The 12552-nt window shown below is 34.1% G+C and overlaps 2 protein-coding genes across 2 annotated transcripts in view; both read left to right on the forward strand.

Annotated features, from left to right (window-relative positions):
• Nucleotides 1-12552, forward strand: part of LOC140447820 (trace amine-associated receptor 1) — an 832360-nt gene that overhangs the window by 252593 nt on the left and 567215 nt on the right. The window lies entirely within an intron of this gene.
• On the forward strand, nt 2932-4152 carry LOC140449045 (uncharacterized). Its single transcript, XM_072542184.1, has 2 exons — nt 2932-3461; nt 3792-4152. The coding sequence occupies exons 1-2, from the start codon at nt 2932-2934 to the stop codon at nt 4150-4152; spliced, it is 891 nt and encodes a 296-aa protein (XP_072398285.1).

A 12552-nucleotide genomic window follows, 5' to 3' on the forward strand; every position in this document is an offset into this window, starting at 1 on the left:
GGAATGCGAAGTCATATAAATTATACAAACGAAAAAACTGGAATATCTGGGCCACATAATGAGAGGAGAAAAGTACTCTCTGCTTAGACTTATATTCCAAGGAAAAATCTCGGTGGTACGGGTGCAGTTCAATACAGTTGTTCGGAGCTGCAGCCAACAAAGTAAAGATTGCTGTGATTGTAGCCAACCTCCGATAGGAGACGGTACTGCAAGAAGAAGAAGGGTATAAATTTATTTAGCTAAATGACATAAATCCCACCAACGGTTTAGAAAAACAAAATAAATACATTTATATGGTGCAAAGAGCTATAAATCCGCACAATGTTTAAGCAATCTGAGATAAGTCCAACAAAATGGAAGCTTTAAAAATTGGAAACTCCGAAAATAGACATAAAACTCCAACTTTCTGTCAAAAATATTGTTATTAAGAAAGTTTTATAGTTAATGAAATATTTACTTTTAACTAGGTTTAATTCAATTAGTTTTTTGTTGATAACTCAAAATTATATATTTTGGATTTATTACGTTTTTCTCAGTTGCTCCTTATATATTATTTAAATTTTTAATTTGTATCGGCTGACTATAAAATGTAATAAATAATGTATTTAAGCAATATTATATAATATAACATCCATTGTCCAGAAGTTATTTTACATTAAAAATAAATTTATTCAATCCTATCCGAAATGTAACAAACACCAACTATCATGAATACTTAATAGGAATACAATCTTGAGACAAACTTTTCTCTATAAAGCAGTTCGAAAGAAAAAGCCAAAGTGTAACAAAACTAAGTTTTTCAGAATTTATATGTAAATAGGAAAAGTTATGTCGACGCTAGAAAGCGCGACGTCTCATTTAAGCATAAATTGGAATTAAAAAGTTAATGCGGTGTTCGTTATATTTTTTTAAATAACTGCATCCAAACTGGGCCGTCATTTGCATGCCATTTAAAGAAAAATTATTATCCGTAAGCGCCATATTCCTTAAGCAAGGAGATATGTCAAAAGAAAATTATACAGTGCTAAACATTACTAAAATGTGGAAACTGTCTATTATATTTCGTGTTGTTCTTTAACGTTTCCGTTTATTATATTGGAGTCATTCTTAATCGATACCTTTTTAGGTTGACATGTGTTTCTTTTTTTATTGATATAATTTGTCTTGTGCTGTTACACCTTTCAAGTTTCCTGTAATTTTATTACTGTGTTTATTTTATTATTCCCTTGTATGTATTACCCTTATTTATGTTGTCTATCTTGCATGAATTATCGATTTCTCATGATTCCTTGTTTAATTTATTAGTTATGTATTTTCATATTTTGTTTAATTTATTACGCAAGTCGACTTACCTTGGATAATCCCCCAAATCTTATGAAACTTGTTAATGTGATTTTTATATAGTGGGCCAACTTTTTCTTCTTGTGAATATTTATAACAGGTTAGGCGGTATATCAGTATAACGATAGCAGCTCGCTTGGGTTACCTATTTGCTTGAATGCTCATGTGTATCGATTCTTTTTGTATCTTTATATACATGACTGTAAAAACTAAAAAGAGGACTGCTCGATCCTCTAGGAATGATGACAAAATGTATCATAACAGAAAATATGGACCAACAAGACGTACAAAGAACAGAAAATACAATTAAATGATAATCAAAATAACCTAAAAGTTAATTCCTTAAAACAAATATCTTTATTGCAAGATGCGACAAATACTTTTATTAATACTTTAAATAACATATAATAAATTTATTTTAAACTGACAAATTTAAGCTAGAGATAATAAATTAGCCTTTTATAAAAAAAGTATATCTAACCACATTATATGACATTTTTTTCAAAAAGTAGAAACTGCAATCTCTTTTGCCAAAATAAATACTTTGCATAATTCTATAGTAAATCCAGTAGTTTTAAATTAAATTAAAAAATCAAAATCTCAGACAAAGTCAATATGAATGCCTTTTAATACTTTCTTCTTTTTCTTCTTCAGCCTTAAGTAATCCAAATCTGGACATAGGGCTCCCCCAAATTAATCCAGTATCACAGTATCATTTTGTATCACTTGCTTCCGGTTGTGTCCTCCGATCTTTTTAATGTCATTTGTGGTCTGTCTCTGCTTCTCTTTCCTAACCATGGTCTTCATTGTTGTACTTCTTGGTTCCATCTTTCATCCTTCAGTCGGACATTGTATCCTGCGAAGGACACAATGCTACACAAGCTACATTTTAATTTGGCAGCATGTTCCCCTGCGTCTTTTACTTTGGTTTTGCTTCTAATCCACTTGTTTTTTTTTTGTCTATAAATCTCACCGCGATCATTGATCTTTCTATCGCTCTTTATGTCTTTACTATTTTATCCATATTAGACTTGGTTGTGTCAGGCGATGGATTTCGAGGGTGGGGGTCTGCAACGCAGTATGTCGTACTCTCAGTTCTCGATGCTATGGCATGCTAGACAAGCCATACACTCTGTAGTCACTACCCCGATGTATGAGCGGGAACACAATAAGTATAAATACTCATACGCTCATGAATCACACCTGGCGAGTCATGAGGGCCTTCACATTTCACTCTTCTTCAACTGGTCTTGGGTGAAATGTCCTTTGATCTATCCTATCAGCCTCTCTTGGCTAACTCTTGTTTCTTCCGACTCCGAATGGCTATTAGGTTTCCGAAGGCAGACGGGTCACTATTTTATTCACACTATCCTTTCTTCTCTCCTAAACTCGCCAACAAGCATGGCAAGCGCGGCGTGTTAAATTGCCATTTTCCCTCGAAAAATGGAATGTCAGATAATAAAACTAGATTACTCCAGGCGAGTAGAGTTCAAAACCCAGAATCTTACACTGATCTATCAGTCTGTCCCACGGATTCTGGAGGGGGGCAAAGTTCTGACAAAACCTGATAAAAATGCAAAGCGATTTACGATGAAAGTTGCAACGCTTAACGCTAGATCCTTAATGTCGGAAGACAGCTTCCTGGAATTGAAAAACGAGCTACAAAATGTTAAATGGGGCGTAGTCGGACTCAGTGAAGTAAGAAAACGAGGAGAGTCTCTCGAAACACTAAACTCGGGTCACATGTTTTGTTATATGGGAAGTAAACACATGTCTGTAGGAGGAGTAGGTATCATAATACACAAGAAACTATCCCAAAATGTGGTTTTAGTAAAAGCAATATCTGAGAGAGTAATATATATAAATATACAATTAAATAAAAGATGTATCGTTAAGTTCATCCAAGTCTACGCACCAACATCCAACACCAACATCAACCAACAACCTGACGAAAAGGTAGAACAATTTTACGAAGATATGCACAAGGCCATAAGAGAGAACAATGCTCATTACACTATCATAGGTGGTGATTTCAACGCAAAAATGGGAACACAGTTAGATGGATCGGAAATATCTCTGGAATATTTTGGAAGTCCGGGTAGAAATGATAGAGGTGAAATGTATTTGTCATTTTTACTAGAGAATAATCTTTATTAAATGAATAGCTTTTTCTACAAGAAGCCACACAGATGTTGGACATGGAGGAGCCCAGACGGAAATACCCGCAAAGAAATAGATTACTTTATTACAGATAAAAAAAATATATTTAAAGATGTGACCGTTCCTAATAGATTCTCGACAAACTCTGTCCATAGGATGGTTAGCGCTACCATTAAGATATCTACTCACTTAGATAGAAGTCATGTAATAAAAAAGAAATACTCTCACTGGACATGCCCATAAGACGAAACAGCATTTGGAGACTATATTAACAACACTCTGGATCACAGCATAATACCAAACGATGTCGGTGAGTTGAACAAACAAATAGTTGATACACTTAAACTGGCACAAGCACGTTTTTGCCCAAAGACTAAACGAGATCAAAAGATCACTTTTGAAATAGTCGAAGAATTCTACACTACATTTTACACACACCAAATTAACAATAAGGTAAATGAAGACGGTAGACAAAAGATTCAAAACCATGGATCTGAGCACATTCCAGAAATTACTCAAGATGAGATACAATATGCACTCAAAAAAATGAAAAACAAGGCGCCAGGAGATGATGGAATAGTTACAGAAGCTATAAAAATTGGCGGAACTTCTATTCCGTTCCCAGAGAACTTGCACTCCGCAGAATATTGAAGATCAGAGAGACATCAAACATCGGAGCCTTGCGTATTTTCTAAGTACCTACTTTAAATATGGATGCTCATAATTATATCGATATGATAGATTGGAAAACCAAGACAGAACCTCCACTAACGAAGAGTATCAGTACCGAAATAATATCTCAGGCCATCCTAGAGCCACAGCTTGTCGAAAATGAAATCCTGAAGAATATTAGAAAAATTCCGTGTCACACACAATCCACTGAAAGGTGTATCAAATTAGTTACAGAAGCAAGTGCTGCCGTCTGTGGACCACAGAGGAGAGATGGATTTATTAAGAATAAACTGAAATCATGCCTTTTGATGCCTAAATTTGACAGTAAGAAAGACTATCATTCATAATGATTTTTTGTTATTCTTGAATTTGTAAGCATATTTTTTTTTATTTTGTATTAACTATTTTTTCTTTTTTTCTTCGTATTATTTTTAATCCTAATAGCTCCACCCTACTCTTCAATCTCTGCTTGTATAGTTAAAAAATTCCTATAGCTTGGAATAAGTCCATTACAATTCTTCTGCATAAAAAGGGTGGCAACATGAACCTAGAAAATTACAGGCCAATTTCTCTGCTCAACCATTTATACAAACTGTACACCAGAATAATAACCAATCGATTGGAAGCAAAATTTGAGCTATATCAACCAAGAGGACAGGCTGGTTTTCACCCCAACTACGGTGCAAATGATTACAGTGCATAAAAGTCTTGATTTAAAAATCAATTTAATATAGTTCCTCTATATTCTAACAATAGACCTCTAGTTCTAACATTTATAGACTTCCATAAAGCGTTTGATACTATCAAACTACCCGCACTTCTAAAGGCATTGGAAGAGTGTTGAATTGATCATAGGTACACCAATATTATAGAAAATATATACAGAAATGCTACAACAACTATAAATCTGCACGGTCCTACCAATTAGATACATATCAGGAGAGGTATTCGACAGGGAGATATGTCGCCTAAGCTCTTCATTACTGTACTTGAACATGCTTTGAAATCACTGGAAGGGGAAAGTAAAGGAATAAATATTGATGGTGAGATGCTTAGTCATCTACGATTTTCTCAGATGATATTGTTCTGATATCAAATGACCTAAAGGCTGCCAGTGATATGTTGAATGAACTCAGCGATGCAGCACGTAAAGTAGGTCTAAATATTAACTACCAAAACACAAAAAAAATGATGACCAATTTAGTTCCGAGCCATTCTTTAAGGGTAGAAGACGTCGAAATTGAAATTGTTGAAAGCTACATATACCTTGGACATACGGTAAAAATTAGCAGAGATAATCAAACTTCTGAGCTGCTAAGAAGAATAACACTGGGATGGGCAGCCTATGAAAGAATGTGTGATATTTTTAAAGGTGATATACCTATCATCTTAAAAAGAAGAGCCTTTAATCAGTGTGTCCTGCCTGTCCTTACATATGGCGCAGAGACACTTACCCTAACAAGGACATCTACACTAAAACTACAAGTGACGCAACGTAGAATGGAAAGATCACTCTTAGGCATAACGTTGCGAGATGTGGTAAGAAACGAAAAAATCCGTAGAAAAAGTGGCGTAGAAGACATTATAAAACACATAGCCAAAATTAAATGGAGGTGGGCAGGACAGGTCGCTAAAATGAAGGATAACAGGTGGACCAAAAAAATCTTGGAGTGGAGACCGAGAACGGATAGACGAAACCCGGGAAGACCACCCACGAGATGGACTGACGACATAAAGAGGATTTGTACCAACTGGATTGCAGCAGCGCAAGATAGATCTGAGTGAAAGTTTTTCGAGGAGACCAATGTTCAACAGTGGACGACTATGGGCTGATCATGATGATGATGATGATGAGACTTGGTGAGTCTCTACGTCTGTGAACCATACGTGAGTATAGGGAGGATACACTCATCGTAATTTCTGGTTTTCAAATATTGTTCTATTTTAGTGCTTTTCAGGATCCAACTCCGTTTTCCAAATCCTTCTCACGCTAACCTTATTCTTCTGGTAATTTCGGCAGTTTGATTTTTTTTTTGTTAACTTTTATTATCTGTCCCAGGTGGATGTATTCCCTTACTGTTGCTAAATTTATGTCGTTCGACGTTATTTCTCTAATGTTCGGTGCATTTGTCATTATTTTCGTTTTTTCCAAGTTTATCTTAAGACCTCTCTGTTCCGAAGCTTGCAATAGTTATGGTCTGAAGTTCTTCGAAACTTGTAGCGAGTAGTACAATCTCATCAGCCTATCTCAAATGACTCAGTTTTCTATTAAAATTTATTTCTTGTCTGTAATGTCTTTGAACAAGTCCTCTAGTACTTTTGATACTACACTATAATATTTTATAAGTAAGTGAAAGTTTGCAAAATGGACAGTGCATTTTAATGTGATATTTAAGTATGATAATATGACTAAAAATGAGCAACAAACTAATCTTAGCTTAGCGCATGATTTACCGAAGTCTTGGTTAAACTATATACCCTAAAAACTTGGTGTTATCTACTGAAAATATTTCCTCCTTCTGTATCTAAACATTCTTTGGTATTGTACTATTGTTCATTTTAGTTTTAAAAATCATTTAATTTGTTTTTTTCCGATTTTCAGTTTTTTCACATTGACCCACATCTGACCCTCCTCCAAACTATTGTTTGCAATATACCGAAGGTATTTTAAAGACGATCACAAGATCGATTGATAAAGTTTACCAAATGAATGTTTTCCCTACTTTTTATAATTTAATCATTATCAAATTCTTCCAATGAGGAATCGTCGTTACCTAAATTAATATTTGTCACATCTTGGATATAAAGCTATCTAGATGAGCTAACAGTATTTTGCCAATTATTAGCTGTAACATTATTTAAGGCTTGGTTAAACAATACTTTTACGTCACATAATTTAAATGTACTATTTTCTCGTCATCCTTTACTTGAGCCCAAATTAGTTCAATGGGGTTTAACTCACAATGGTACGGTGGAAACCTCAGCACACACCTCCCTGTAAGTTTAGTAATTTTGTCTACCACATATATTTCTTCTATAGCATGATTTTTCACCAATGTTAACAGTTCTGTCTTGATCTAGATCCTTGTATGGAATATTTTTTTGTCATAACCAAGTTTAAATATCAGCCTTCCGCTGCCACTGGTTGGCAATTTTTTTATATATTCTACTGTGTTATGATGCATTTTCCAAAACAATAACTGTATTTTCAATTAAAGTTGGAAAAACTCTTTGTAACCAATCTTGAAAATCGAAAAATTCTTGAAAAAATCGGAATTCATATCTCAGGGGTAGTCATCCTTTTTCTTAGACTCGAACAAGACCAATTAATTTTCAGTAAACTCATCTTTAGAACCGATATGTAACACAATAAGTCTTTTTTCTTTTCCAGAAGGATGTTTTAGTCCTGTAGATAGGCCTTCCACATATGCTATGCTTGTCGAGCATATTGACATATCAGTCCAAACTTTGTCAACGGTATGGCTAGCGCTAACTCAAGTCTCATCTAGGTTGAAGATAGTTCGATTTTCCTGTTTATATTGCGTTATACATTGCAAGTATCGATGCCTTCAGGATATTATCTCATTTTCCTTTTTTTACACACTATTTTGGCATCTTTTCTTAAAGAATCAAAATAAAATATTTTAAAAATAATTATACTTCAATAGACCATGTAAAAACAAACTGACTTCAAAAAACAGCAAAAATATGATTTGTCCACGGCATTTAATTAAATTTTTTAGCATTAAAAATCATACTCACCAAAAATAAATTATTTTAATACTATTCTCAAAGTAGTCTACTCCAAATTAGGGATATTAGGATTTTCTGAACTTGACCAACGACTAGAATTCTGTTAAAATATGTTTAATCAAATTAATTAACAGTGAGATTACATAAAGACAGTTTGTTTTATTGATAGAATAATTTTCTTACTCGATGTAAATGTTACACACACAATGTGAGGCATTTGAATGACAAATACTTTCGTAAAAAATAAGCTCAATGTTTAAAGAAAAGTAAATGTTTCAGTAGGTATTTTGGACAACGACATAGCTGGGCCTGTTTTTCTCACTTGACCGGTGAAGTATATCTGGATATGTTAGAAAACGCAATTAATCCGTTAATTGTTAAAATTCTGGTAGATAAGATAATCCAGATAATTTTGGGAACTTGAAAATAACGTTTTAACAAGAGGGTACTTCTGCACACTATTATGGTGCAGTAAGACGTTATCTAGATGAGAATATCGTGGTAGATGGATTAAACGACGAGGTTAGTAAAATGGCAAGCTCGGTCACCAGATGTAACACCATCAGATTTTTTTCTGTGCAGGTACTTGAATTCTAAGGTACCGCTTAAATTACGTTACAGCACTCAACAGTATTGACATTTTGAAACAAAAAGTTGTTAAAAAATGTCAGGCAATTTCTCCCGATACATTTGAACAAGTACGACTAGAGTTTAGCAATAGCATGCATTACTGTCAGGAAGTAGATGGAGCACATTTTAAACATTTAATATAAGGTTTGGTTCTTAAATCTTTATTAATTAAATGCGAAACTACAATTTTAGTAGGTATTTATTTAATTTATTCATCAAAATTTGTTTAAACCCAAACAACCAATCTATACCATAGAGGTAAAGAGTAGTAACTCCATTTTTTTTAATTTGGACTTAATGCTTTTGCTACGCTTACCATATTTAAATTTTATTTGTGGCAAAAAATGGTATATGAAGTATCCTTGGTGGCCTATATATTCTTATAAGAACGAGTAGTACATCCTTTGGAGAAAGAGATAAAGCATGGTAACTCCATCAGCTGTCGGATTTGTTTATCGGGCATGCTATTTCGCGCGCGATAAACAGCAGTATCTCCACAAAAGTGTAATTTACAGAAATGCTTGCCTGCGCCTTGTAGAAAAAATAATCAAAGTTTTTACAAGCTTAAATTATGGACTGTAAATTTCACGATATATGAAGCCACAGTAAATAAATCTTATTGGCTTGTTTGGAATGAATCCGAAGCTGGAAGGGTTGGCCACGAAATTGCCTCGGTATTGGCTAAATGCTTTCCCCAGTCAAAACCGCAAATATTGTGGTAAAGATGAGCTATTTTGGTCTTCTGAACGAACATCTGCCCTTATTTAAAAGTAGTTGACGATAAATATTTACTGAGACGACATACTTATTTAAAAGCTGATCAAGTGCATGCTCTAACTGAAAGATCTGTAAAAGAAACATCAGCTGTCATCTCCTCGTGATAGTCTTTTATGCTTTTGGACTGAAATTCCAACAAACCATGCTTAACAAATCCTTTTTCACTGCCAATGTGAGAAATTATTAATCTACTGCCTTTACCAGAAGGTGGGGAGATACCAGTAGACCAACCTTCCGTAAAGGCTTGCCTGGAGCTTAATATATTTTTATCTGACCAAATTTTTTTTAGAGTATGACCTGAGTTTACCCACGTTTCATCTTGGTAGAAGATTGGCCGTCCTTCAGCCCGGAATTTTCGTATGGATCTTAGATAATTTCTTCTCCAACATATTATCTTCTCCCGGTCAATCAAAAGTAATTTTCGGTCTGATTTCTCCCACCGGAAATTTAGTTCTTTTAAAACTTGCCACAATTTAGTTCGCCCGATATGAGGCAAATCCGGGTCGTCTAAAATTTTGTTTAGGTTTGGTATTTCTTTTTTGAAAAAAAAATCCATGAATTTTCCTTCGAATACCATTTTTGGCAAATTCATCAATTTCAATAGGCTTTTTCCCTCTCTTTAAGTGTTCGTTTGTGTGTGGGTTAGCTATACCGTGTTTTTTTCTTTCTGATAGGAACCTATATATAGTTGACTCCCCTACGCCAGTCATGTTGGCACAAATTTCGACTATGTTGCGAACAGTGTTTGTGGGATTCTGAGAAACCAGAGCATCGTGAACATTCAGGACAATAGTCTTCTCTCTTGGTGAATAGACAGACTTACTGACTGTACGCAACAGTACCGGTGTAAAACTTGATGATGTTGATGATGAGGCCATCACAAACATTCCAACAAAACGAGCACGAGCGGAAGGTACATATATGTTCGTAGGTATATGGAATAAAAAATCACTCACGCACTGCATATAATTCGCAAAAGAAATATTCGAGACGCTAATTACTGCCGTAGACGCGGAAACACCGACGAGCCGTAAATTACATGCGATCAAAAACATACTAAACAAAAAAAAAATTGTTTTCGTTCGTAATAACTTTACCCTTTCAAATTAAGTTTCGAATATAAACTGAACAGACGAGGCACGTGGCTAAAGCCGGCATCTTTATACCCATTCTTCTTCTTCCTATGCCGTCCCCATTAACGGAGGTTGGCGACCACATTTTTAAAAGCTTCTCTGTCTTTTGCAACGTGGAATAATTCGTCTACAGTCATGTTTGTCCAGTCTCGAATATTTCGCAGCCATGACTTCCTCTTTCTACCTATTCCCTTTTTGCCATCGACTCTACCCTGCATGATGACCTGCAGAAGACTATATTTATTATTTCTTAGTATGTGTCCAAGGTATGCAGTCTTGCGCACTTTTATCGTTCTCAACAATACCCATTATATTATTTAAAAAAATCTGGGGAATTCCATCCTAATTATCTTGCAACGAATAGTACCTTCGAATATAAATTTCAGGTTTTCTAGTAAAGTCATTCAACGCGAAGATTGGTATTGAAATATCCAAAGAGATAAGGTATTCTTATTTACAAAATTGTTAATGGTTAAATTGTTATTTTTATTAATATAATATAATAACTAACATTAGCCGTAAAAGTTTTAATTGTTTTTTGCTAAATATATTAGTATTAAAACATTATTAATATTAGCATTAATTTACGGAATAAACACCTCAGGAACTCCTATGATGATACAAATTTTACGACCGTTGTGTGACTTTGAGGCACATTTCGTGCTCTCAACAATTTGTAAACGGATTATAGGCACTTACTATTTTCTACACTTACAACACCTAAGTCACAATATTATCCAATATATAAACAAATTTTTTATCACACTAGGACAATATTGTTTAACTAATATTCAATACAATTATATAAAAAAATAATTTCATGTTTCCAGTTTAAGAATGATTGCAATAATTTTCTGGAATTCATTTTATTTATTCATTATCTCAAAAGTTCATTTGATAGATATACTAGCATTTACCACTACGGTACAGCAATGGATATTTTGAATACCATTCAAAATGAGATATCACTTACCATAAGGTCGATTTTATGCTCGAACATTACATGCATATTTCGCATATTTAAGAACTTTACGAAATTTTGCATATTTTTAAAGGTACCTGCATATTATGTGTCTATTTAAAAACATTTTTGGCCAACCAACAAAATTCTATATTTTTTTATTTCGACAAAAAATATTGGGAAGAGAACTACCCAAAATCGGCTCATTCACTGCCTTTTCGGTTTTTCTTAGAAAACATTCGATCTTTACCCACAAAGTGCGCATAGTACTAGAAAATCCAAGTTTTATTTAATTTTTATATTTGGTAAGAATAATTTTAGTGATCCTTATAAATACCCTATTGTTAAGAGAATATTTACACCTCTAACCTTCGTTTTCACGAAGCGCCTGGCACAGATGGAATAACTGCAGAACTGATCAAGAATGGTGGATATGCATTATGGAGGCGTATCCATAAACTAATCGATCGCATATGGACACTAGAAGTCATCCCAGAAGATTGGAAAGTAGGAATCATACTTCCTATGTACAAAGAAGGAGACAAACGACTCAGCAAAAATTATATGGGCATAACAGTTTTAAATGTCGTCTACAAGATATTATCAGGAATTCAGGAATATTATCAGTGAATACCAATGTATCTTCAGACCAAAGAGGTCAACTATAGACCAAATTTATATGTTAAGAGGTATACATGAAAAATGTGTTGAATATAACATACCTATTTACAACTTGTATATCGATTTCAAACAGGCGTTTGATGGAGTAGATCGATAAAATATGTTAAAGCAACTATCTATGTTAGGGATACCCAATAAGTTGGTTAAACTTATACGAATGACTCTGGAAGGTTTTAAAGCTATGGTGAGAATAGATGGAGATATGACGCAGGCCTTTGATATTGAAAATGGAGTTAGACAAGGTGATGCCTGATCAACAACACTTTTTAATCTAACTTTAGAAGAGAAGAAGAGAAGAAGAGAAGCTGCTACGTTTGCTCTATATATAAATGAAAGCAAAACAAAATATATGGAGTGCACAAAATCAAATAAACATGAGAATCTGAAGGTAGACAACCATACCTACAAATATGCCTCCACTTTTCCCTACCTAGGCTCAATAAT

This window comes from Diabrotica undecimpunctata, chromosome 8 (assembly GCF_040954645.1).
Source record: "Diabrotica undecimpunctata isolate CICGRU chromosome 8, icDiaUnde3, whole genome shotgun sequence".
Classification (NCBI taxonomy): Eukaryota; Metazoa; Arthropoda; class Insecta; order Coleoptera; family Chrysomelidae; genus Diabrotica; species Diabrotica undecimpunctata.

What these genes read in the sequence shown, in the direction of transcription:
- LOC140449045 (XM_072542184.1), top strand. Translation starts at nt 2,932, where the DNA reads ATGAAAGTTGCAACGCTTAACGCTAGATCCTTAATGTCGGAAGACAGC. An exon ending in AGAAATGATAGAGGTGAAAT is followed by an intron (nt 3,462 to 3,791) that starts GTATTTGTCATT and finishes TCTGGATCACAG; the next exon opens with CATAATACCAAACGATGTCG.